This window comes from Brachypodium distachyon, chromosome 3 (genome assembly GCF_000005505.3).
Source record: "Brachypodium distachyon strain Bd21 chromosome 3, Brachypodium_distachyon_v3.0, whole genome shotgun sequence".
In the NCBI taxonomy this organism is placed as follows: domain Eukaryota; kingdom Viridiplantae; phylum Streptophyta; class Magnoliopsida; order Poales; family Poaceae; genus Brachypodium; species Brachypodium distachyon.
Window position 1 is genome coordinate 37,249,158 of NC_016133.3, and position 25,393 is coordinate 37,274,550.

The 25,393-nt window shown below is 43.7% G+C and overlaps 4 protein-coding genes across 6 annotated transcripts; all 4 read left to right on the forward strand.

The window, feature by feature from the left end:
* Nucleotides 1-914: 914 nt before the first annotated feature.
* LOC100829118 (UDP-glucose 4-epimerase 2) lies at nucleotides 915-7,403 on the forward strand. Of its 2 annotated transcripts, none has more exons than XM_003574393.4 (9): nucleotides 915-1,339; nucleotides 3,532-3,581; nucleotides 3,702-3,837; nucleotides 4,742-4,843; nucleotides 4,936-5,163; nucleotides 5,918-5,999; nucleotides 6,218-6,300; nucleotides 6,593-6,684; nucleotides 6,762-7,403. In XM_003574393.4, the coding sequence occupies exons 1-9, from the start codon at nucleotides 1,127-1,129 to the stop codon at nucleotides 6,961-6,963; spliced, it is 1,188 nt and encodes a 395-aa protein (XP_003574441.1). In that variant the 5' UTR covers nucleotides 915-1,126; the 3' UTR covers nucleotides 6,964-7,403. The 2 variants fall into 2 exon arrangements, with proteins under 2 accessions (XP_003574441.1, XP_024317469.1); XM_024461701.1 differs by lacking the exon at nucleotides 915-1,339 and adding an exon at nucleotides 3,175-3,216.
* A 133-nt stretch (nucleotides 7,404-7,536) lies between these two features.
* LOC100839313 (dnaJ homolog subfamily B member 1) lies at nucleotides 7,537-9,294 on the forward strand. Its single transcript, XM_003572118.4, has 3 exons — nucleotides 7,537-8,128; nucleotides 8,233-8,552; nucleotides 8,624-9,294. Exons 1-3 carry the CDS (start codon nucleotides 7,961-7,963, stop codon nucleotides 9,126-9,128), a joined length of 993 nt encoding a protein of 330 aa, XP_003572166.1. The 5' UTR covers nucleotides 7,537-7,960; the 3' UTR covers nucleotides 9,129-9,294.
* A 5,346-nt stretch (nucleotides 9,295-14,640) lies between these two features.
* On the forward strand, nucleotides 14,641-19,603 carry LOC100829418. The gene is made up of 7 exons (XM_003574394.4): nucleotides 14,641-14,893; nucleotides 15,691-15,757; nucleotides 15,854-15,915; nucleotides 16,016-16,105; nucleotides 16,181-16,302; nucleotides 17,808-17,865; nucleotides 19,144-19,603. The coding sequence occupies exons 2-7, from the start codon at nucleotides 15,691-15,693 to the stop codon at nucleotides 19,351-19,353; spliced, it is 609 nt and encodes a 202-aa protein (XP_003574442.1). The 5' UTR covers nucleotides 14,641-14,893; the 3' UTR covers nucleotides 19,354-19,603.
* A 1,073-nt stretch (nucleotides 19,604-20,676) lies between these two features.
* LOC100829727 (pentatricopeptide repeat-containing protein At1g19720) lies at nucleotides 20,677-25,007 on the forward strand. Of its 2 annotated transcripts, none has more exons than XM_003574395.4 (3): nucleotides 20,677-23,513; nucleotides 23,593-23,865; nucleotides 24,585-25,007. In XM_003574395.4, the coding sequence occupies exon 1, from the start codon at nucleotides 20,768-20,770 to the stop codon at nucleotides 23,345-23,347; it is 2,580 nt and encodes an 859-aa protein (XP_003574443.1). In that variant the 5' UTR covers nucleotides 20,677-20,767; the 3' UTR covers nucleotides 23,348-23,513; nucleotides 23,593-23,865; nucleotides 24,585-25,007. The 2 variants fall into 2 exon arrangements, with proteins under 2 accessions (XP_003574443.1, XP_024316329.1); XM_024460561.1 differs by having other exon boundaries at nucleotides 23,598-23,865.
* The last annotated feature ends 386 nt before the right edge of the window (nucleotides 25,008-25,393 follow it).

Genomic DNA, 25,393 nt, shown 5'->3' on the forward strand with positions numbered 1-25,393 from the left:
TTGACTAAAATCGCTAGTACCCGAGGAAACAAAATAAACCTTATATTCAATAAGCATGCTAGAAAACCCAGGAATTCAAGAAAGTTATAAATAATTTATTAGTAGTCACGAAGATCAGCATTGTTAAATTATTTCGTGTGTGTTTTGTTTCCTGTTGTTCCCAAAATAAGTCATTTTACAAAACTTCCCTTCCCCATTCCCTAAATTCCACACTAAAATTTCTTGGAACATTACTCGCAAAAAAAATCTTGGAAGATTTATACTTTTCGGCTTATTGTCCTGATTTGCTTTAAAATATTCCCCCAATGATGTTTGCTAAATTATTCCACTCCTTCTAAATTGTGGATACTCGGCGTTCTATGATCGCGAGCGGGGTCCAATCACGGGGGTCAATTGCCCCTACCATGTGACGTGCGTACCAGCAATCATACGAACAAAATGTTTGCAAATTGCACACAGGAACGAACGAATGAAATGCAGAGACGCTGCATGTGATGCGCTCATTGCAGGAGATGCACAGGTCATCCATCCGCGCCTTGTTTCGGTGGGAACAAAGCATATTCGGATTCTGTTTCGAGACTTTCGACCACACTTTACTTTACAATCGTACTTCTTTTTTTTGCATTAGTCCTGTCTCACAGCGCATGGCTCTGCCTTTTTACCCGCTGTCGCTTCAGCGGCGAGGGCGAGCGAGCAAAGGACAGCAGCAGCAGACGCCAGCAACAGTACAAACGGCAATACGGGCAGTGGCCGGCCGGCCCCCGGGAGCACGACCCGCGGGAGGTGACCAGCCACGAACCCGCACGACGAGAGAGACCGACAAAATCCAGCGGCACCACCGCAGCCCCTGCACCGTGGGCCCCGCCGTCGTGCTGCCCTGCCCTCTAGCACGCAACGCAAGCAAGCACAGCTCATATACACAAGTTCTTCGCTCGCACGCACCGCAATCTTCCGCCTAGCTTCCCCATTTCGAAGCCCGCAAGCCTCCTCTCCTCTCCACGCGTCCTCCTCCCCTCCGACCAGATCCGCGCGGCGCGCGTCTCTCGTCGAGGAGGAGCAGGAAGAGGAGAAGGCGGCGGCGGTTTGTGGGTGGAGGCTGGGCGGGAGGTAAGCTTCGGAGGGAGACATGGCGGTGGAGAAGACGGTGCCGGTGGCGGCGGGGAAGACGGTGCTGGTGACGGGCGGGGCCGGGTACATCGGCAGCCACGCCGTGCTGCAGCTGCTGCTCGCTGGCTTCCGCACCGTCGTCGTCGACAACCTCAACAACTCCTCCGAGCTCGCCGTCCGCCGCGTCGCCGCGCTCGCCGGGGACCACTCCCGGAACCTATCCTTCCACAAGGTGAGGGAACACGCTAGCCTGCCTATTACTCGGGTGAATCCCTTCCCCCTCGCAATGTCGTGCCTCCTGATGCTCCCCCTAGATCTCCGCGGTGTCACGGGGAGTGCGGTTTTGGAACAGGGGACGACTTTTTCCCCCATTTTTATTTTGCCTACTTAACACGAGGCTTAACCGTGGAGGCAATGCCGTCAAATGAGGAGGTGCTGATCGGGTAAACGCTTTGTGGAGTTGTGGTTTTCTGTCGTGGGCGTATGCCGCATTCTCACTTCGTATGGATTTTGCTGTTTCGATTTATAGTTTTGGGAACTCGACAACTCGTACTGAAATTGTTGCATTTCGTGGCAGTAGACAGAATTTAGCTTTATTTGGATTCGCAGTTTGTTGAAGTCTTGAAGATTCCATTTGGTGGAAGGTGATATGGTTGTTTTCCTTTTGGTTTTACTGGACGACACTTTCGTAGATTGGAGTTAGTTATCCAGGGAAGCACAAGAGCTACAAAAAAACCTCGTCTAAAAGATCGGCCAACTTTATATTTTGACTGCTTTTCAAATCTAATTGAAATTTATTGATGTTCATGATGCAAAAAGAACCTTTGGCGTCAATGTTTTTTGTTGACAGTTACCGAACATGTTGGTTAGCTTCTGATGTCTTGGCGGAGCTTGATTGGGAAAGTACTAGCCAGTGAGCTGTAGTTCCTTGATTAGGAGTGCTTGCATGGTTCTTGCAATTCATACTGCCTGGATTTCAATACTTATTTTGGCACTTGATGAGCTTGATTTGCAGTTGTGAAAGGTGGACAGACTTGCATTGCGAATTTGCAATAGTCAAACTGGGAACGATGGCATGACAGTATCATTGTCTCAGGCCAGTTTATTCATTTCTCCTCGGTGGCACTACCAGCTTTTCACGGTTGGCATTGATTGGAGGGTAGTTCTGATTGAATTGCTGTCCTCATTGTCACAATGGAGTGGTTGGCTAATGTAACAAGCAGACAACTAGGCATCTAATAACTCCCTTTTTAATCAATATAAAACCTAGATGTCTCTGACTTGTTTAATGCTCATCCTACCTTAATCTTTGCTCCCCTATATACTAGAGGCAAGTGGCATACCATTACCTATTTAAAAATCAGGTACCAATTATCATTTTGCTAAAAACAAATATTTGATTTTCTCCCTTCATGAAAATGGTAATTTTTATAGGTCTTGTTTCCAGTCTCTGACTAATGAATACTAATTGACAGCTTGATATGTTGAACGCAAGGTATTTGTATGTATATTGCTAAGTAGATATGTGAGGAATTTTGTCTGTTTAAGCATAGAAAAGTTTAAGTATTTCTCATGATTAGAAAATTATTGATGCATGACAAGGTTATTGCCATTACTCAATCCGATGGATAACCTAAGCCTTTCTTATAAGCACTGCCCATATATATTACCTTGTTGCTCCATTCTATATCTCCAGGTTGATTGTCGTGCAATTGTTTGTTGATATCCCTGACCTCATTGTTGTTTGTTAGGAGCAGTTAATAAGATAATTCAAATGTTGGTCATTTAGTAGTAGATGCTCCTTTCAGTAGTTTATGCTCAACATTGTTTTATTAATTTGCCGGGCTAATGTTTAATAACTTCTGTTAGTATGATCTGCAACACAAGTATTTGACGGTGAAACTATTGACCAGAAATGAATTCCACGAAAGCTGCAAAACAGTCATTTTAAGTATTTAAAGTTGGAACTCAAATGTTTGGTGGTTGGTGCAGTAAGATGCTTTTACATGAATTCAAAGCAACGTTAATGGTTGTTGGTAAAGTTCTCTATTAACTTGAGTCATTGACACTTTGTAGAGAGTTATGGAGGGTAGACCTGCTCAGGGTCAAGTAAGTTCCGCATAAAGTTTTGGAGGAACATGCCCTGCTCTTATCAACTTAACCTGATAATGAGTAGGGTCTAGTTCCATGTTGATTGCTATAGTATTTCAGATGTCGGTGATTTCATGGTTGCAAAACGTATCTTCTTGTGACCTATTTTTTTATACTAGATGGCACATGGCTTTTGTCTGAGACTTTTGTTTTTTATTACGTAGTTGTGTGCTAGTGCTAGAAACATTACTTGATGTCAAAGTCGCATTATATTCTTTGTCCCTTCTAATCTCACTCTGGAAGTTGTCAACAAACATTACTTGATGTCTGCAGATCGATCTCCGTGACAAGGGAGCACTTGAAAAGGTTTTTGCTTCAACAAGGTAAAGCATACGGGTTGGTTAGTTATAGTATCTTTACTTCGTATGAATGCTTTCCTTATGCGCAAAGGCATGTCCATCATCATTGCTTGCTCTTTATTGTTAAGACTATGTGCTTTTCAGATTCGATGCTGTTGTTCACTTTGCTGGATTAAAAGCTGTTGGTGAAAGTGTTCTGAAGCCATTGCTTTATTATGACAACAATGTTAATGGCACAGTAAATCTTCTGGAAGTTATGTCTGCCCACGGATGTAAAAAGGTATTTACTTCTGAATTTTGGATACATATACTATACTCCAACTGGAGTTACTGTTTTCAGAGTGCTTTCTTTGCAGATTTATCTGAATTCATATGCTAGGCTCTTACTTTTATTTAACAAAGGTTATTAGGTCATTTTATTCATTCTATTGATTTTGTTGTACCATGTGAATTGAAGACTAATTTACCAGAGCTCCTTAGTAATTGCTACACTCTATTAAGATGACTTTGTTTACGTTTTTATGTGAATAAATGCTACTCCCTCTGATCCATAATAAGTGTCTCAGATCTAGTACAACTTTGTACTAAGTTTGTACAAAATCTGAGACACTTATTATGGATCGGAGGGAGTATTACATTGTGTTAGAGTGATGCATAATTCTAGTTCATGCTATTTGACAGAGGCAAGTTGTGTGCTCTGGGCCTCTGGCCAATGTTCAGTTACTCTGAATGCAAAGAGTTTGTTTGTTTTTTGCGTTCATTAGGGATAGGATTTTTTGGATATAATGAACATGGACAGTATACTGGTCATTTTTTTGACTATACAGTAAAATCAGTTGGCAGACAGGATACTGGTCATTGGTATTAGACGATGAAATTTATTGGCATTTGTGTGTGGCAGATTTTTGCTTTTTATTCTACTTTAATCTGCACTGCGACCTGTTTCTAACAGCGCTGCTTGGACCATCTGGTCCATCCCAGATTTTATTACCATTAATTGTGGCACCCACTGGCCACTATGCATGATCACGTTCACAACTTTGAATCTGTAGCATTTTGCAGTAAGATCTACTTGGTTCCAATTTATTTGAATTGACAATGTATCAGCGGATGTTCAAATTGTTAGTTTATTGGTCACTTCTTCACTAACATGCGGCACCTCTTGTTTTGCTTAAATGTTGCAGTTAGTGTTCTCATCATCAGCTGCAGTTTATGGATCACCCAAGAACTCACCCTGCACAGAAGAGTTTCCTCTGACTCCAAACAATCCATATGGCAAAACCAAGGTCAGAGAGGCATCTCTTCTTTTTTTGTATGTGTGAAGCTTGTACGTTCATGAGATCTCTAAACTGACTGAAATTTAACAAATGGATCGCAGCTTGTCGTTGAGGATATTTGCCGTGATATTTACCGTACGGATCCTGAATGGAAGATCGTTCTACTTAGGTACTTCAATCCGGTTGGGGCTCATCCCAGTGGATACCTTGGTGAAGACCCATGTGGGATTCCCAACAATCTTATGCCCTATGTTCAACAAGTTGCTGTTGGCAGGAGGCCGGCTCTCACAATATTAGGAAATGACTATGCAACAATAGATGGAACTGGGGTAATTATCTTTGTCATGCTATGTACAATTGTTTGTCATTTGCACCTGTTTTAATTAATTTATCCATGCTAGTGTTTTTCAAGATCTTATTGTCAATCTGGTTTTAGCCTTGGACAAGTTTACATAGCATGAAGGCACAAAGTAGCTCTGTTATCCATTGGTGTATATATCTTTTCAGATATGTGACTTGAATAATTGGCAAATAGAGACTGGTATCAGGTATTCAGCTGCTTGGGCTTAGGTCTGTCTGTTCACACAGAATGTACTAGGGAATATTTCCTAGGAAATGGGAACTCTACAAATAAAGAATCATAGAACTTGAGCAAAGTTACGTCTCTAATAAATTTTTTAACATGTTAATATAAGCTCAGTTGCTGCTTCATACCGTGGCTATTTTTGCCGTATGCTAATATTATTTCCAAGCACTTTTTATGTATGTGCTCTCTTTTGTGATGTTTTTCAATACTCCCTCCGGTCCATAAAAAGTGTCGCACACTTAGTACAAAATTTGTACGTACTAACTTAGTACAAAATGGGCGACACTTTTTATGGATCGGAGGGAGTAGATGTTTCCTGGCTGACAATTCACGTTATTTTTTCGAGGCAAGATCAGTATTGCTACTTTCTTATTTCCATAGTTGTTTAGAACTGATGATTTACAGTAAAAGATATTTTAGCATATTGTCGTAACGACTCTTGTTTATCTGTACTCGGGAGGTGTTACATCTTCAATGACACTTGACACAATTTGTAGGTCCGAGATTACATCCATGTGGTTGACCTTGCTGATGGACATATCGCTGCACTGCAGAAGCTTTTCGAAAACTCGAGCATAGGTTCACACTTCACACTTGGCCTCAAATTTCCTAACGGTTCTCCAATTATGTTCTTGCCAGGTGTAGCAACTCTTTTGTTTATTGTATGTTCCTGGGCCATCGAGTTTTAGCTGGTTGAATTATAGTTCTTGTACTCCATGTGGCCAAGTATACTTTAATCACTAGCATTTATCTATTATTTATGTGGATCGTGCCTTAAATTTTTATACTACTTGCAGGGTGTGAAGCATACAACCTTGGAACTGGGAAAGGGACATCAGTGTTGGAGATAGTTAAAGCATTTGAGAAGGCTTCTGGGAAGGTATGCCACAGGGCGCGTATTTTTCACATGAATGCCATCAGTTTAAAAGAATTTTGTGACACAGTAGATGTTCATAATTTACCATCAAAGTGTGTTTGACCAACAGGAATAGCTAGTTCCTTTTTTTTTACCAATCGAATAGCTAGTTCCTTATTGTAGACAAGATAGCAAAAAGAAGGGTCTAGTTTTTTTAATGCTTCCTTTAACCTGGTCTCCTTGCCATGAAAGCAAGGTTACATTGATTTACCTTTTCTTTTCTATTTTATACATATTTATTTTTGTTCCTTTGCAGAAAATTCCTCTGATTATTGGCCCAAGACGTCCTGGCGACGCAGAGATTCTGTTTTCGTCAACTGCTAAAGCAGAGAGAGACCTAAGTTGGAAGTAAGTCTTGCAGCAATATATAATGATGTCATGAGGCCACAATACTTTCCGTGTTTTTATATGTTGTCTTCCTCCAGAGCGAAATATGGCATCGACGAGATGTGTAGGGACCAGTGGAACTGGGCTAGCAAGAACCCTAACGGATACGGATCGGCTGACTCCATCAAACAGAATGGCCACCGTGGATATGGATCAGCTGACCCCTGCAAACAGAACGGACACCATGGATACGGATCAACGGATTCCGCCAAGCAGAATGGCAATGGCCACCTGCACTGAGCCGCTTCAGTTGGCCTGTCGGCTCCTTGTACATGCGACACGAGATTGTCACCTGAGACCGACATAGATAAATGGATTTGAAAGCCACACAGATCGACACGTTGCTTACATAATATTATTCCCATAGTTCATTATCATCACTGGCTGAAGAATTCCATTTGTGGGTAGAAATATTCTTCCTATTCCTGCGCGCGTGTTCTCTTCTTCCAAATTTGCTGTAGGAATATGTTCTTCCACTGCTAATTGAACTGCATTGTCAATCGCAGAGCTTGATTGATTCTTGTATAAGGAGAAACACAGTTGTGTTAGCGATATACATATTATATTGTCCCTGATAGTAGTCAGTAATGCATAATGTTTTTACTCCCTCCGGATCATATCATGTGAAGCAGAAATACTGTTGCCGCTGATAGCCATGTACTAAAAGACTATTATCTTTCTGTGCACTTGTTTGCTCTTTGATTTCATCTCACTGATGAATGCCTGTGCAAACATGACATGGTAAAAGACTCTGCTTTTGCCGAGTCATAGCCATGTAAAAAAAGGCACGGGCGAGCGTGATGTATTTCTACGAGTTCTATTCTGTATTCCTGAGAAAGTTATCCGCCTATTCTTCGACATCCTCTTTTACCCCATTTCTGCCCATGCATGCCAGAAAAAGAAGGGAACAAAGCGGGACCGAAATGCTCTCGATTGCCATCCTCATTTGCCGCCGAGAAGATTAATTGTAAGTAATTAAGCAGGCACACTGCCTTGTTTCAATTTGTTTGGCTGATTTCTCTTGGATCAATTCAAATGTTGTGTACTTTCAAGCCACGAAGCCTCCTCTTCCTCTGGCGATCCCTGATGCGAGCATTGGTCTCATTCATCTCCCATTTCCTCTGGTGATCCAACCAATATCATTTCTTGGTGTACATATAACATCCATCGATCCTTGTGGATCGATCGGGGATCGATTGCTCATTGTGATGCATCTTCATCATTGCCCACGACGACGATGGGATCAGTGGACTACTACGAGACCCTGAATGTCGACCGGGACGCCACCGACGACGACCTCCGAAGGGCGTACCGGCGGCTGGCCATGCGGTGGCACCCCGACAAGAACCCCACCGGCAAGAATGACGCCGAGGCCAAGTTCAAGGACATCACCGAGGCCTACAACGTGCGTGAATCCGTTCATCTGAATCTCTGCATGAAAATGTTTGTTCTGTTCATCCGAATCTGAATCTCTGAATGCCGTTTTTGCTTCTGTGGATATCGGATCAGGTCCTCAGCGACCCCGGGAAGAGGGCGGTGTACGACGAGTACGGGGAGGAGGGGCTCAAGGGCCCGCCGCCGCAGGCGCCCGGCGGTGGCGCCGACGACGACGACATCTTCGCCGAGTTCTTCGGCGACACGCCCTTCACCTACTGCAACAACGCGCGCGCCAAGCCCCCCCGGCCTTACGGCGCCGGATGTTCAGAGCAGAACACCATGGCGCCGCCGCCGCCGCCGGTGCAGAGCAATCTGGCGTGCACCCTGGAGGAGCTCTACGTGGGCGTCACCAAGAAGATGAAGATCTCCAGGAATGTCGTCGACGCCAGCGGGTAACTGTCACAACCTATTTTGATTCGGTTTTAATTGGTTTCAAAATCTCTAAATTGTTTGTTGTGGGCAGGAGGATGAAGACGGAGTCGGAGATCCTGTGGATCGAGGTGAAGCCGGGGTGGAAGAAGGGGACGAAGATCACGTTCCCGGGGAAGGGGAACCAGCTGCGGTGGAACCAGGCGGCGGCGGACCTGGTGTTCGTGGTGGACGAGCGGCCGCACGCCGTGTACCGCCGCGACGGGAACGACCTGGTGGCGGAGGCCCGGGTCACGCTGGCGGAGGCGCTGGGCGGCACGGTGGTCGTGCTGGCGGCGCTCGACGGCCGGGAGCTGGCGGTGGACGTGGGCTGCGGCGGCGGCAAAGAGGAGGATCGGGATCAGGATCCGGAGGAGCAAGTCCCCGTGGTGTGGCCCGGGTACGAGCTGGTGGTGCCCATGGAAGGAATGCCCATCGCGCGCGAGCCAGGCCGCCGCGGCAGCCTCCGGATCCGGTTCGACGTCGAGTTCCCCACCACGCTGACCCGTGCCGCGCGCAAGCAGATCAAGCGCATCCTCGACGCCGCGCCGGCTAGCTAGCTGATTCATCCCCGGCCGGCTGCGGCGACATGCGGGGGTGCTCGTGTTGCCGGTCAGTGGAGAATTTCGTACATTTGGTCGCCGTGATTGCGTGCGCGTGATACGTGATGTGGCATACGTACGTGCGCATCATGCACGGTTTATATCTACGGATTTTATTACCGTACGCCCGCATGTACAGAAGCTGAACAGAGTGCATAAACCGCCAATGCAAAGAGATGAACGATCTCTTCTGATCTTTGTCGTGTACTCTTGGGCAATTCGTAACCTCTTCAGGACAAAGAATACCTCAACTCCTTAGCAATTAAAAATGCAATCGAAAGAATACCTCAACTCATCACAGCAGGTTGTAAACTTTTAGGGAGCGTTTGGTTAGCTATAGCTCAGATAGCTTAGCTCAGCCAAATTTTGCTAGCTCGCTCCGGCTTGAGCCAGCAAAAGCCAGTTGTTTGGATAGAGACTGAATTTAGCATTAACCGCTGAAGGATAGTCACGATCGTGTTTTTGCCCGTGCCAAGAGCCAATTCGGCTCTCCTCCATCGGCAAACTTTTTGAGGAAATTGTATGGGAGATCATAAACTTGGCAGCGATATTCATTTTCATTCATAAACTCGTCAATTTGAAAAGTGACTCTTTCAACTTGGCACGTCGGTTCATTTTAGTCCAAAATGACGATTTCGGGCTAAATTAATTGACGAGTGATTCCTTAAACTTGGCACGTTGGTTCATTTTAGTCCAAAATGACAATCTCGGGCTAAATTAAGCCACGCTGGCATCTGATGTGGCGGGGGCGGGGGGGGGGGGGGCGTTGTTTTCGCATTAAAGCTGCGGCTTCTGGAATCTTGCGTTGAGCCCCCTGAAAAAATATGAGCTCAAACCAGCAGTCCAGCTGAAATTTCCCAAATCTCCCCCCTTTTGTCCCGAAGCAAGCGCCGACAGTGAAGGTGCCGCTGCCGTTCCAGGGTCGCCATGGAAGCCATCAATGTCGTTCAAGTGGACACTGTTGAAGCCATCATCGGAGCCGCCGTTCAAGTTGTCGTCCGCGTTCGTGCGGTCGCCTGGACGCCGTCGATGCCTGACCGCGGTGTGTTCACCGGCGAGGGTGGAGACTCCATCATGTCGTCCAAAAAAATCTAAGCAATTCGCGGCCATGAGAGGAACCAAACTTACCTAAATGCGGCAGCTCATGGCCTAGTTGTCATCTACGTGGTTCCATCTCCGACGTGGGGGTGTCGCCAGCTATGACATCAGTGGTCGTCGATGATCGCCTCGTGCCCTTCCGTCCCTTTGTTTCCTTCGAGCGGTGTAATGGAGGAGGGCAAGGACCCGATGGTCTAACACAGAACGAGGGAAGGAGTTCTTTGCGTAAATCACACTCGCGGCCTTTTCGTAGCCTGAACCGCGGGTTAGAGGCCAAAAAGTTGCAGGGTGTTGAAGAACGGAAGAAAACAACGGCCGCAACTTTGCGAAAACGCCCCCCCCCCCCCGAGCCACGTCAGATGCCAGCGTGGCTTAATCTAGCCCGAAATTGTCATTTTAGACTAAAATGAACTGACATGCCAAATTTAAGGTGCCGCTTTTCGAATTTGTGAGTTTATGAATGAAACTGAACATCGCTGCCAAGTCTATGAATCCTGCATGCAATTTCCTCCTAACTTTTTATAGCAGTTGCAGCTAGTTTGCTTCCAAAAACTAACTTTATTTTACTTACCAAATGGATATCCTTGCCTGGCAAGGCTAGACCGCTAGAGCTATTCTTGCCTCAGACCCAAACGTTCTCTTTTTTTTGACACGTAAAGCACCTCTTTATTCATTCGAAATCAAGGTTACATCACTAGCATAAGAGGTACAATACTGCTAGGAGGGTTTTCAAGCCACACAGCAGGGGGAGAGAATTTGGCAAGACAAGCCAATTCATGAGCTACAACGTTTGCCTCCCGTGGGCAATGAACAAAGGAGATTTGCACGTAATCATTGGAGAGGAAGAAACAGTCATCGAAGATCGCTACACCGATGCTCGACGATCGCCCTCCTTGGTTCATCGCCCGAATAACTTCCATGCTGTTCGAATTCGCCACAAGACGATTGCAGCCGGCCAACTATGAAAGCTCCAAGCCCAATCGCAATGCCATTGCCTCAGCCACCGAGACATTAGGGCATCCTTCAAATCTCTGATTAGCAGCTGCAACGAACAGCCCCTTATCATCACGAATAACAGCGCCGATCGCTCCGTCGAGAGAGTCGGGATCAAAGGCCGCATCAACATTTAATTTGACAAATCTCTCAGCGGCTTCTCCCACCCATGTCTTCTGATGCCAGCCTTTTTGCTCCTTGCCCGAACAAAGTTCTCTGTCACCACACGGATTGCCATAGCTGAGCAATCAGGGGATTGGACAAGCTCCCCTTGGATCGCCTGTCTACGTTCCCACCATAAGTACCAAACCGCAGTCACAAATAGGGCAATTTTCTTCTCATCCGAATGCATCTCCAGGATAAATTCGAGAACAATTTCGCCTGACCGATCAACTCTTCTAGCATGTGCAATATCCTCATCAAGCTTTAGACATCGCCATACCTCGCAAGCTCTTGGGCAGCAGAACAATAGATGTTTAATATCTTCCGCGGCCAAAGAACAGATGGGGCATCGCGGACTGACTTTGATGTGTCGATTCGCGAGGATGGAGCGACATGGAATTGCGCCATGCAATGCTCGCCATATGAAAATTTTCACCTTACTTGGTACCTTCATTTTCAGAGCTTGTCCCACGTCCGGTTAACGGCCGTCATTTCTGGAGATCCTTGTCTAGCAAGCCGGCTTCCATACTGGTGTGCCCACTCCACATGGTACGCGGACCGAACGGAAAAAATGCCTGTTTTAGTATGATTCCAAGCAACAAAGTCTTGCATCTCGTACCTCGGCAACGGAATAGTCAGAATGCGGTTTGTATCGACGTCCAAAAAAGTTTGGCGTAGAAGAGCTTCATCCCATTCACATGCGTCATGATCAATAAGCTCTGAGACTTTAGTTAAGATGGTATGCCCTCTACTGGAGATCACCTTGCGAGAGAAGGAGTTAGGGATCCAGTTGTCCTCCCAAATTTTAATGTTATTACCATTACCAACTCACCAAATATGACCTCTATGTAAAGTCTGCAAACCGGCCATAATACTCTGCCATGTATAGGAAGCCCCTTTCTTTAGCGACACATTGATCATCTCACAATTAGGAAAATACTTTGCTTTTAGGACACGGGCACAAAGTGATTCCGGATTTTCTTGTAACCGCCATGCCTCTTTTGCAAGAAGAGCTAGATTAAAACAATGGAGGTCACGGAAGCCCATCCCTCCTTGCTTCTTGGAAATACACATTTTCCACCAAGCAAGCCAGTGCATTCTTTTGTGGTTCTCATCATCTCCCCACCAAAAACGAGAGACCGCGTCCGTAATCCTTTTGCAAGTAAGTTTAGGGATTTTGAAGACCGACATCGCATAAGATGGAATTGACTGTGCAACCGACTTCAGAAGCACTTCCTTCCCTCCCATAGAGAGCATCCGTTCCTTCCAGCCATTAGTCCTCTTGCACACCCAGTCAACAAGAAATTGGAAGGAGGAGTTCTTGTCCGTACCAATAACAGATGGAAGTCCAAGATATTTTTCGTTAACACCTCATTAGTAATACTTAAGATACCACACATATCATTGCGCACCTGGTCAGAAGTGTTGGGGCTGAAGTAAATGCTTGATTTGGACTCACTAACCAACTGTCCAGATGAAGCACAAGAGTCGGCCAGAACCTGCTTTAGAGTTTGGGTGTTTCGCTGAGTAGCCTGTATCAGAATTAACGAATCATCGGCAAATAGAAGATTACTCACAGCCGGAGCATACCTGACATACACGCAGTCCTGTCAGAACTCCGGAGTCTTCAGCCTGTGATAGTAAGCTCGTGAGACCTTCCGAGCATAGGAGAAATAAATAGGGTGATAGGGGATCACCCTGGCGTAATCCTCTTGTAGGAACAAATTGTTCAGTTTCAGAAGAATTAAAGCGAACTCAGAGACACACAAGCCATATCATCTTAACCCAATTTGCATGGAAACCAAGCTTCAGCATAATAAGTTCCAGAAAACGCCACTCGACCCGGTCATATGCTTTATGCATGTCCAATTTGACAGCACACAAACCCGTCTTTCCTTGCTTCCTCTTCTTGATAGCATGGAAACTCTCAAAAGCTACCAGAATATTATCTGTAATTAAATGCCCGGGAACAGAACCGCTTTGTGTGGTACTGATAATGTCAGGCAAAAAAACCTTCAATCGAGCAGCCAACATTTTGGATAAAACTTTGTAGACCACATTGCATAAGCTGATAGGTCTAAATTGAGTTACCCATTCCGGCGATTCCACCTTTGGGATTAACACAATCACCGTGTCGTTCCAACCCTCTGGGATTGATTGTGAGTTCACTGCAGCAAGGACTTCAACAATTAAATCATCCCCAAGCATTGGCCAAAACCGCTTGTAGAAAACCGCATGTAAGCCGTCCGGACCAGGCGTCTTAAGATCGCCAATATCAAAGAGTGCCTTCCGTACTTCTTCGGCAGTGAACGGAGCAAGAAGAGCATGATTCGTTTCATCCGTCACACGTTCCCTTAGTTTCTCTTTTAGTACAAAACGCTAAATAGTACCCCCCTTCCTAAACATAAGATCTTCTATCTTTGTCTTAAGTCAAAGTTTTAAAAATTTCACCAAGTTTGTAGAGAATGTACCAACATCTATAATTCTAAACTTATATCATGATATGTAACTTCATAATATACTTATCTGATATTGTAGATATCACTTTTCTTTTCTATAAACTTGATCAAAATTGAAAGATTTGACTTAGGCCAAAATTAGAGCATCTTGATTAATGAGTTGACCTTAATTTCTGAATAGTAAAGAGGTCGTTTGTTGTAAAACAAAATTTTGCATGATTTTGTTTGTATTTTCTCATATTAAATTATAAAATAAGTTCGACAAAACATAATTCAACAACGACACACTGAACGTCAGACCGAGCAGCACGAGGCCAATCTGTATGTGACTTTGAGAAAGAAGGTTGACGTGGCTAGATCATGAGTCATGCAGGTGCTTTGAAATTCCCACGAAGTGCTCGGGTGGGCATTTTAAGTTTTTAACCGAAAACTAAAACACCATACCGAAAGAACCGGGCCGGGACCAAGTAAACCGAAAGTTTCGGTGCCTTGGGATGGACTTTCGGAAACCGAATTTACCTAGATAAGTTCGGTTTTACTAACTTTTAACCCTCAGTTACCCGAAATAATAAAAAAATCGCGAAACTCCGAAATAACCGAGTAGACCAGGAAAATAAGAAAGAAAACCCCCGCTTCCCTAGTTGGCCCGACCCACCGAGCGGCCCAGCCCACTAACCTAATCCCTTCTTTCCCCGACGGCCCGACTTCCGGATCCCTATCTGACTCGTTCGGTTCAATCCCGATTCTGTCCACGTCTCGTCTCCCAACTCCCACGCCCACTCCGGCAACCGCTGGGGTGGATGAGTTGAAGAAGGCCCGCAGGGGTATACCGCACACCCTTCCTCCCCTGGCCAGCCCTATCTCGTGCTCTGACCTACCCCCGGGGCCCCAAAGCTCCAATCCGCCGCCGCCGTAGCCTCTCAAGCGCGTCGCTGCCGTCGCCGCCACCGTTCTACCCATCGCGCCTTGCTACCTCCGCCCCGCACGCGATCTTCGACATTGGTTTTCGAGGTATGAACTTTTTACTAGTCATCCATCCACTGATTACTTAAAACCCAAATCAGTTAACCTTGCGGTGCCCCGATGCCCACCTCGCACACCATCTAGATCCGCCCCTGCCTGCGATGCAGGGCTAGGAGTACGGGCTTTACGAGGATTTTGATGCACCAGCGTTTCTAGGGCACCGGGTTCACTGTCCCATAATTGTTCGCCGTCCTCGTGGATCAGCCTGTTTGTATATAATCTTGTGTTTACTTAACAACCGAGGTTTGCTGCAGAGATTTCTGTTGGATATGTTTGTGCCAATCATCTACCTTATTTGGTTACGTTCTTAGCGAGATGCTTCAGCGTGCAATTATTTTGGCGATGTTAGAGCATCTCCACGCAGCGCTTATACAACGATGCCAGAATAAAAATTCCCAACCAAAGTACATTTGCGGGCTGCAATCCCAGGCTAACCTGTAGCGTCGCTGCCAAAATAATCACCCGGCGCCTTACGAGTTTTTGGCTTGCGTTGTGAGAATCGGAGGCAAAGTGGCAATAGCTAGTTTAGCGCCTGGAATTAGCGACTAGTGCTAGAAGAGGGACCGCTTAGCTGAATTCCTAATTTTCTAGTACTTCTTTTTCTCACTTTAAGCAGCTAAATAAGCGCTTCGGATTGGACATGCTCTTATTATGCTTTGGGTGTTAATTTCTTGCTAGCTAACCGTCAATGATGGTGAAAAGCAACCTTGTTATCTGCATGACAAATTTCCCCTCATTATTATGATTGGTTCTTACCCTAGTTTTTGTAATTGTCTCTCGCACAGATGGAATCGTTGCCCCTCACTGCTGAAGCTATTGCGTTTACTGAGAAAAAGATGGACATGACTCTAGGTATGCTATTTATTTGTTGTTTTGTTCTGTGTTGGTAATTCACATCTCAAGAGTTAATTTAACTCATGGTTATTTCTTTCTTTTGTGTTTATGCAGAAGATATTATTAAGATGTCAAAGAAAAAAGTTCCTGCAGTCAAGAAAGCCCCTAGACAGCCGGTAGGCATTTAATTTGTTGAAGTGCCTATGTTTCCTTACATTTGTTAAGCCACTGGCCACTGCCAAGGTTTGATAATTGCGTTATGTTCTATAATCACAGATGAAAAAACGTCCATTCCAGAATGGCAACAGTAATCAAGGGAATGCCAAGGTTCAACGCTTTATGGAGTCTAGATCCTCTATAAGACAAGTATGTTGTTCCACTCAAGTCACTGTTTCATTGACTCCTTTTGTTTGGTTTTCTAATGCTGCTTTGGTTTCTTAGGGTGTTCTTGCACAAAGGAGGTCAAGTCTTGATGGAAATCAGTTCCAAATCACAAAGCAGGCTGCAAAGCAGGCTGCTACTATGCCAGTGCGTGGTAGGCCTGTCAGATGGAACAAGCCAAGGTATCAACAAATCACTACTGTGCTATCTTCATCTTTGTGTAATTACTCTAATGATTATCTGATAACAAATTATGAACAGGTAAACTATGGTTCTTTTATTAATTATATGAGAAGGTTTACTGCATTCAAGGACTCGTTAAGTGCTTTGACTATACACCTTTGGGTAGATTGACTGAGAATGATCACCGTTCACTGCATTCAAGGAACCTGTATTAACTTTGCTGCTATCGATAATCTGTTGGTTCACATGGAAGCCTAAAGGTCAACCAGCTTCGTATTATTGTGGTACAAGGCCTACTTTTTGGTTGAACTGCGAGAAAGACAAGATGAATAAGAGTTGCAGTAAACTGAGCAGATCACATTGAATTACATGGCTATATATGGCCCTTAAACCTAACAAAGCTAGGGGTTACCTTTATTCCGGTTGTGATGATCAAATGTGTGAAGTTGTTTGAGCACCCTGGATGTATGTCTGGTGTTGCCTGACATGCAATAAGGCAATCTATGATGATATTTTAATTGTTTGAGAGGTGCTATTTTGTGGAGTCAGCATTAGCTGCTTGGGGCGGGAACCTAGTCTCATTTGCTGACTTCTTGGTAGGAACTGGATGAACTGGATATGGTAGCCACTGCTCACTGGATACTCCATATTCTTTCTATGAGTTGTGCATGCCAGAGTCAGAGCGGTTTTGACCACTAGCTCCATGGTTCAGATGATAAGTTTTTCTTTGTTTTCATGAAAACAATGTGAATATAGGTTAGTCTGTTGACACAGGCAAAATTACGGTATGCTTCATGTCAAGAAAATTGCTGCTGCTGTCCTTATATGCCTAGCTTGTTGCATCCATAGTGGTGTGCATTATTCCGAGCGTCCTCATTGTGGATTTCAATCATCAAGTGCTCTGTGTGTCCATTGTTCACTGGTTCTCAGCAATGATGTTAGCAACATGTGACTGCAGTTCAACTGGGTAATAGTACATCATGATTTTTCTTGTTAAGGATCATCCCAGTATGCTGTGCTGTATGGAGGCTACCTTTTCAGAGCCAACTGATGGAATCACTTAGCATGATTCCTAGCATGCCTTTGGGTTGATTCTGTGTCAGCAGTCTAACTTGTTAGTTATGAGCTTTTCGGTTCATGCAAGCAGTAAATTGTGTCAATTGGAACATTGTTGGACCATCTGCATTCAAATTTGGTGGATGTAACAGTATAGGATGTGGAGGTCCTTATGCATCAAGACAATTCACATATATGCAATCTTTGATCAGATGTAATCGTCACTTTATAGTTTCTATTTGAATTGGTTGGAAAACATGGTATGTACACCTGATTTAATACTTAAAGAGAATTGTTATTTTGAAGGGGTATGGTAAGTCTGCATGACCTTACCGTGAAGGACATACTATTAAAACAATCTGGCTTTTGGTCGTCTGTTGCATATGATTGTTGTTGCTTGAGTTAATTACTGCTCATGCGAGGCACTAATTTTTTGTTCTTGATGCAGTGCCCCATCAACCTCAGCACAGAGGAGGCCTGTAAATGAGGCACTTCAGAATGGCAAGGTATGATTATTTGAAATTGAAGTATAGATAGTAATATGAGCTGGTCATTGGTCTTCATGATATCTGAGGATAAGCTTTTAGTTTTGCTGTTATCTTGTATGTAAACCTTATTGATATATTTGTCCATTGGCTTTAGTTTTACTACCTTGATTTGAATATTGCATCTTTTGTTGGTGTACCACATGTAGCACAACTAGTAGCTAATTTTATCTTATTAGCAATCTGAATTTCTATGTATTTAATGTGCAAACCTTTTATCTTTGTTTTGATGCCTCTTCCAAGATATGTTGTGCTATTAAAAAAAGGGATACTTTTGATACCAGGATTGCATTTCCTATTCAAATAGGCCATGTTGGTCAGGAGTCAGGACCAGTATTATCAGTATCGCTTGCTATTAGATGGGTTTATTCTCCACTTTTTTTAGAGACAGTTGAAGGTACTTGCCAGATATCAAACCTAAAAAGTGGTTCGTCGCCCACTTGCCCTTGTGCAATACATGCCCTCCAAATTTGATCAGAGGGTGTGGTTGTAGAAGGCGCAGATCATACAGATGGAGAGGGTGTTATTGTAAGGGGTACTGTGTGATTGGATATTTAACATAGAAAATTAAATGTCAGTATGCATCTGTTTGATGGTAGGTTGTTGAAGCTGGTTATAGGTAGGATTCGGTGGTTACTTGGCAGACATATGAGACATTGTTTTTCTCTGATGGGAGTATTAAACAAGATAGGATTATGATGATTTTTTATAGTTTAGGTCTTGTGCTTATGACCAGCATCACTTGTGCCTGAAGAGTGACATTTTAGCATTTTAATTGGTGGTGCTGTTGTATGTTCGATTGTTGAGTATACTAGCTTGTGAAATAACTCAATAAGTTCAGCCCTGTTCTTAGTGGCTTCACCATTGCTTTTCCTAATTAGTGGTGTGCATCTTTCAAAAAAATGAAAAAAATTCACTAGAACTGGTGTTTTTTGTGCAGCCATTTCTGTTGTCTTCTATGTTAAATTCTTAATTTTGACAAATCCAGTTTCCTATTTTTTAATGTATATATTGACTAGTTTTCTCAAGTTCTTTTGTAATATTATTCCAATGACACATAAGAAGGTAGAAACATGAGAACTTGCTTGATGGAAACTATTTCATGTGTTCATTTTCCCTAAGTTGTGTGATACATGAAAACCTACTTCAATAGTTATATTTGTATTGCAGATTTGCCCACCTAGTAAATCTTTTAGCATAGTTTATAAATTATCATAATGTGTTTTAAACTGTTTCTAGGGTAAAGAGGTGCAGAACCAGCCTCCGAGGACAATGGATGCTCTCTTTGCACAGATGAAGCAGCAGCGGATGAGGATCATGCCACCGCTGCAATCAAATGCTACCCATGGCCATCAGTTTAATGTGCAGCGGCGTGTTCAACAGCAGAGGCGAGGCAGAGGAGGATATGGTGGCCGTAATGGTGGTGGTAACCGACGAGCCCATCCATAAGCAACATGAAGGCCCTTTCTCTAAACTGGTGTTCCTTGGAAGGGAAAGGCTCTCCCTGGAATGCTAACCTGGCTTCGTCTTGCTTCTCGTATTTCTATTTCTTAGCGAGCCGTGGACAGAATTTTAACTTTAGTTTGTATGCAGTTCTCTAGTTGCTTCTGTTTCAGCTTGTATAATGGTCGATGGAATGTATGGAAATTGTTTGCTAGTCTTTTGGTTTCTATCATATATACATACTCCCTCCGTTCAACCAAGGATGTCTCAACTTTTACTAAATTTGAATGCATCTATACATTAAGTTATGTCTAGATACATCCAAATTTTGACAAACTTGAGACATTCTTTGTTGGACAGAGGGAGTATGAAATTTAGTTTTTATGAACACTGCAGGGGAGGCCCCACAGCGAACATTTTATTAAAAAAAGAGCTGTACAAAACTACAAGGCAAAAGAAAAAGGCTTATGCAAGATTGTCAATGCATGGTGATAAAGAAAGATCCAGCTGTTGCTTTACCATACGCTTAAGAAGGGGAACATCTTTTGGAGTTTAGGCTTAGCCTGTTACAGAGAAAGATTATATGGCAACTAATGTTCCTGCGAAAGTTGATTCAAGCGGTAGAAGGAACGTGCTGAGAATTTTTCTTGGTCCTGTGTCCCGTGAGTAAACTGGTGTTGCAACTTGCAACTGTGTTGTCCCTGAAGATGTGACGAACCGTGGTAGCTTTGCTGTTTGTGCAAGAACATGATTGCCAGCGAGAAGCTTCGCTCCTCGATGATTCGGCCTTGCCAGTTGCCAGCAGAAGGCTCGGAGAACAGAAACGGGAGGACTGTTGGCCGAAATCTGAGAATTTGGTTGATGCCTAGAGAGTTCCCTTCCATGCCGCATCTGAGAAGATTTGTAGTCCTTCCCTAAAGGAAACTGAGAAATGGGAGCTTAGTTTCCTGTCAAATACGGAGTAGATATTTGTTTCTAAATTTACAAAGGCGCGAAAGAAAAGTGAAAACATTTTGAATGGAGGTATGCGGATGATCAGAGGTTATGACATTGACGGAAGAAATTGAAGCATGTTTTCGTTGAACATAAACCTCTGTGATCAAACCAAGCTGCCTTTGAAAAGGGGCAGAGGAAGGAGAGATGGATTTCATCGTCAAATAAGCCAAGCAATCTTTTTTGATGTGTTTGGAGAATTTACACTCTTTTACGTGTCTTCCCGTGCTTCTGCAGAGTGCAGATGCCGCGTATGCATTCGTTTCTAAGAGTGCGCTCCGTAGATTTTCTCAACGTAAAAAATGGTGGCCAAGCGTTACGCTGCAGCGCTCTGCAGAAGAGTTGCAGAGAAGAGGAAAACGACAAGAAAACCAAGAGGATAACATGCAAAACACAAGCCTTCCGAGAACCTCCCCTTCTCCCTCCCATGGAGCTCGTCCTTCCACCCTTCTCTTCCCTCCTCCCCAAATCCCATCATCACCCACCCCAGCCTCTCTCTCGGGCCCGCCATGGCCGCCTCCAAGAACCGATAATGGCACTCGCTCAAGCTCCGCCGCTCCCACTTTCGCTTCAAGAAGCCAGGAGCGTCCATGTCCCCCACCGTGCCCGCCCCGTCGAAGAGCCTGCAAGAGCACATCCGTCCAGTTCCATCGCTAGCGAGGAGCCCCGTTTTGTCTCGGAGACAAAACTCATCGCTTTTCATTCATCTGCGGGGCGTCTTGACGACGCCCGCAAGGTGTTTGATGGAATGAGTCACAAGGACCTGCTCGCCTGGTCATCCATGATCGGCGCGTACGCCACCAGGGGCATGTTTGATGAGGTCCTTGTGCTCGCGGTGAAGATGGTCAGCGAAGGTGTGCTCCCGGACAGGTTCTTGATCACTCGGATTTTGCAGGCGTGTGCGTATGCCGAGGACCTGGAGCTTGGGACAGTGCTGCATTCCATGGCTATCCGGAGAGGGTTTATGGGGAGAGAGAAGGACGTACCTGTTAGTAACTCGGTGCTGGTGATGTATGTCAAATGTGGAGAATTGGGATTTGCACGTGTGGTGTTTGAGAAGATGGGGCGCCGGGACTTGGGCACATGGAATTCAATGATTTTTGGGTGTTGCCGGTCTTGCAAGTGGGAGGAGGCACGGAGGCTTCTCGATGATATGAGAAAGGAAGGGATAGAGCCGGGGGTTGTCACATGGAATACATTGATTTCGAGCTATGCTAGGTCTGGTGATCTTAATGTGGCCGTGGAACTGCTGGAACAGATGGAAGAGTCTGGAGTAGAACCAGATGTTGTTACCTGGACTAGCCTCGTGTCAGGTTTCGTGCATAGTGATAGAGGGGTTGAGGCACTTCAATGTTTCATCCGAATGCGTCTCGCGGGAGTTGAACCAAATGGCATGACAATTGCATGTGCTATCTCAGCTTGTGCAAGTTTGAAGTTACTAAACCAGGGAAGCATGCTCCATTGCCATGCCATTAAGGTTGGGAGCGTAAAAAATGTGCTCTCAGGGAACTCCTTGGTTGACATGTATGCAAAATGTGGAGAAACAGTTGCAGCTAGTAGAATATTTAATCAGATACCCGAGAAAGATATTTTCTCTTGGAATTCAATGGTTGCAGGGTATGCACAAGCGGGGTATTGTGGCAAAGCGTATGAACTCTTTTGTAAGATGGAAAATTATGGTATCCGACGCAATGCGATAACCTGGAATACAATGATATCAGGGTACATACGAAATGGGGACGATGAGAGAGCTTTTGAACTATTCCAGACGATGGAAAGTTATGGAGTAAAAAGGGATACTGCTTCATGGAACATACTCATTGCCGGTTCAGTGCATAATGGATATTTTGATAGAGCCCTAAGGATATTTCGGCAGATGCAAGCAGTTCTGATCAAGCCTGACTACATTACAGTCCTAAGTATCATCCCTGCATTTGCAAACCTGGTTGCTGCGTGGAAAGTGCGGGAGATCCATGCCTGTATTTTCCACCACAACTTAGAAATAGATGGTAAAATTGCAAATGCACTTATTAATGCCTATTCAAAATCTGGCGATCTTGCTGGTGCTTGTGCTGTTTTTGATAGGCATTCCTCAAGGAACATTATTTCTTGGAATTGTATCATTGTTGCGCATTTGCTACATGGTTCTCCAACTGAAGTATTGAATCACTTTTATAAAATGAAGCAACAAGGTGTGCTGCCAGATCATACAACTTTGACAGCTGTTATCAAAGCCTACGGTATGGAGGCAATGGTTTCTGAAGGGAGGGAAATATTTCTCAATATGGAGAAAAATTATAATGTAACTCCAGATTTAGATCATTACACAGCAATGGTAGATCTTCTTGGACGGTCTGGGAGACTGCAAGAAGCATATGAACTCATAGACGAGATGCCACTCACACCAAATTTAACAGTGTGGGAGGCATTACTAACCTCAGCAATAATGCATGGAAATGTAAGGCTAGCACACCTGGCTGCTACAGAGATGTCAGATATTGAACCCAGCGATCTTAGAATCCAAATGGTAGTTTCTGGTCTGCAAGATCTAGCTGGAAAATCTTTTGATGTGCCAAAGTTAACGGTACACAACAAAGGAAGAATGTTGGATGGGATTGAATGTTGTTCAACAGAAATAAAAAACATAGTATATTTGTTCTCGACTGGTGATAATGTTGCCTCAGAACATATAGTGGCTGAATTAGAGTTGATAATGATGCAGATAGGACTCTCTATGCTTGACATCAGTAGTGGAACCCTAGATGTTGAAGAGGAAAAGGAAGAAGTTGCAGGAATCCATTGCGAGAAACTAGCAATTGCGCTTGGGATTTCTAATTCCCCTCAATTTAGAAGCATACGCATAATCAAAACTACAAGGATGTGCAACCATTGCCACACCTTTGCTAAATTAGTTTCAGAGAAATATGGGCGCCAGATACTGATCAAGGATCCAAAATGTTTGCACAAGTTTGAGAATGGAAAGTGCTCCTGTGAAGATTATTGGTGAGTTGCTTGTATGAGTTAACTGGGCAAATGAGGCTGCCAGGTGGTTAGATTGCTTCTGGTACAGTAAATCACAGAGCTAACTTTATGAACAGGTCTTGTTCATCTTGTTTTAACATCACATACCCCAGGAGTTGCATTGTCTCGCATTGACAATAAATAGGTTAAAGGTAGGTCTTTGTTGCAAACCTTGTTTTCACAAATCCTTCCGCACTTGTTCTTACTTCTGACACAGTTTTTCATTTGTAGATTAGTCTCTCCAGGAATTCTACGTTCATATAAAATATTAGTTGTTCTGGTATCAGATAACAAAGCCATTCAGGTGATGCATACTCCCAGCTTTAGTGAACTTATTGTGGACAAACTGGGAGAAGAGATCACTGCATGTGGTTGCTGAAGACCATCATTTTAGGAAACATTTTGGCACACATATTTATGTGTATACTTCGATCATTTATCCATTTTACGGAATGGCTGTGTGCCCCTATTCATATGACAGAAGTGGTTCATCCATAATCTCCAGTAAGTTGACTGTATTGACCACTCTTTCTGTTCGAATATATAAGGCATCTATTTTTATAATTTCATTTCAATACATGGCGTGCATGAATTTTTAATAAACCTCCCCTTTTTCCTCACATTTAATATCTGCCTGCATTTAATATTTTCTCTTTTCTTGACAGTAAGTATCTTCTAACTTATTTCCAAGGCACTAACAGAGGGATAGCCTTATTCATGTGCCTACTCAGTATACACCTTATAAAACAGAAGTAGATGGACTGTACATTATATGTAATTTAGGTCACAGAATTCATAAACTTTAGTGGAGTTGATAAGAACTTTAATCTGACTCTTAGTGTTGACTCATTATTTAGTGGATAATGAGCTGTAAATTTTGCTGCATTTATTTATTGTGGTATAACTGTGATTTGATATACCTGAACTTTCACGTAGTTATTAGCTTTCATATTAAGTCAAGATGCTTGACAAATCAGACCCCTCTATATATCCAGAACCTTATGTGTGAACTTATCTCATAAATAAATCCCATGAAGATTTATTGAATCTTTGGATTGTTTCCATCAGATGCGTAAATGTTTTTTTGGTTTCCTTATGGAAGTTACAGCAATTTAGAAGTCTCAGCAAGCAGCTTGTCAATTCTAAACTACATGGTAGCTATTTTTATTTTTCAATTTTGCGAAGAATATCAGATATGTACTGACTTTTATCTTTATTTGCAGGTTCAGAAGCTTTAAACTGGCAATGTCACCTCGAAGAGTGAGTAGTTTATTGTAGAGAAGATCCTTCCAGACAGTAGTCTTCATCAGACCCTGCTGTGGCAAATAGGAATGACCTGCGAATGTTTTGTTCATACCAAATGTAACACACCATAAACCTTAGTGATAGTGATCTAGTAAGGTACATAAGCTATTGGCTACATTAATTTATTCCAGCTAATACAGAATTATTAACTTATGTTGCGGCTCTCGCCCCTCTAGAAATTCTTCTTGGGTGCTCTGTCCAACCTGACGTAGTAAATTCAAGACAAGGACTGCTCACATATGTAGCAACGTTTGTAAATTCTGTAAAAGGGAAAGAAAATGCACTTGCTGATTCAACAAGTAGATTTGAGAATTTTGTGCAAGTAGTTCTTGCAAAATCCATCTTCCGTTGTATCATCTCAGCTGCTCAGTCATGTTGCTTTGATTTCGAGCTGTGCTCTATATGAGACCATTTGTTGTATGAAAGGTCAAATGGCTAACCTGGTCCCAAAGATCAGAACAATTTCCTTTATGCTTTATGAAAGGAGAAGGAAGTATGATTCTCTCTTCCTGAATAGTCTGATTGCCATTTTTGCTTTCTTAGATGCCAATTCAGGGAACAAAACTTAAAGCAGGAGAATTATTCTGTTGGGGTTCATTGTGCTCAGTTTTTTCCACGATTCCAGTATAAGATGGTTCAGGTGGAGGTTGGGTAATCTGTGACGAAATAAAAGACCCTCACGCTGAAGAAACACCCTATACCCATACATGATACAACGATAATCCAA

Excerpts from the sequence above, each read along its gene's own strand:
- LOC100829727 (XM_003574395.4), top strand. The coding sequence starts at position 20,768 with ATGGAGCTCGTCCTTCCACCCTTCTCTTCCCTCCTCCCCAAATCCCAT.
- LOC100839313 (XM_003572118.4), top strand. The coding sequence starts at position 7,961 with ATGGGATCAGTGGACTACTACGAGACCCTGAATGTCGACCGGGACGCC. Across the intron at positions 8,129-8,232 it reads ACATCACCGAGGCCTACAAC|GTCCTCAGCGACCCCGGGAA; the intron begins GTGCGTGAATCC and ends ATATCGGATCAG. Across the intron at positions 8,553-8,623 it reads AATGTCGTCGACGCCAGCGG|GAGGATGAAGACGGAGTCGG; the intron begins GTAACTGTCACA and ends TGTTGTGGGCAG.
- LOC100829118 (XM_003574393.4), top strand. The coding sequence starts at position 1,127 with ATGGCGGTGGAGAAGACGGTGCCGGTGGCGGCGGGGAAGACGGTGCTG. Across the intron at positions 3,582-3,701 it reads AAGGTTTTTGCTTCAACAAG|ATTCGATGCTGTTGTTCACT; the intron begins GTAAAGCATACG and ends TGTGCTTTTCAG. Across the intron at positions 3,838-4,741 it reads CTGCCCACGGATGTAAAAAG|TTAGTGTTCTCATCATCAGC; the intron begins GTATTTACTTCT and ends TAAATGTTGCAG.
- LOC100829418 (XM_003574394.4), top strand. The coding sequence starts at position 15,691 with ATGGAATCGTTGCCCCTCACTGCTGAAGCTATTGCGTTTACTGAGAAA. Across the intron at positions 15,916-16,015 it reads AGAAAGCCCCTAGACAGCCG|ATGAAAAAACGTCCATTCCA; the intron begins GTAGGCATTTAA and ends CTATAATCACAG. Across the intron at positions 16,303-17,807 it reads GTCAGATGGAACAAGCCAAG|TGCCCCATCAACCTCAGCAC; the intron begins GTATCAACAAAT and ends TTCTTGATGCAG.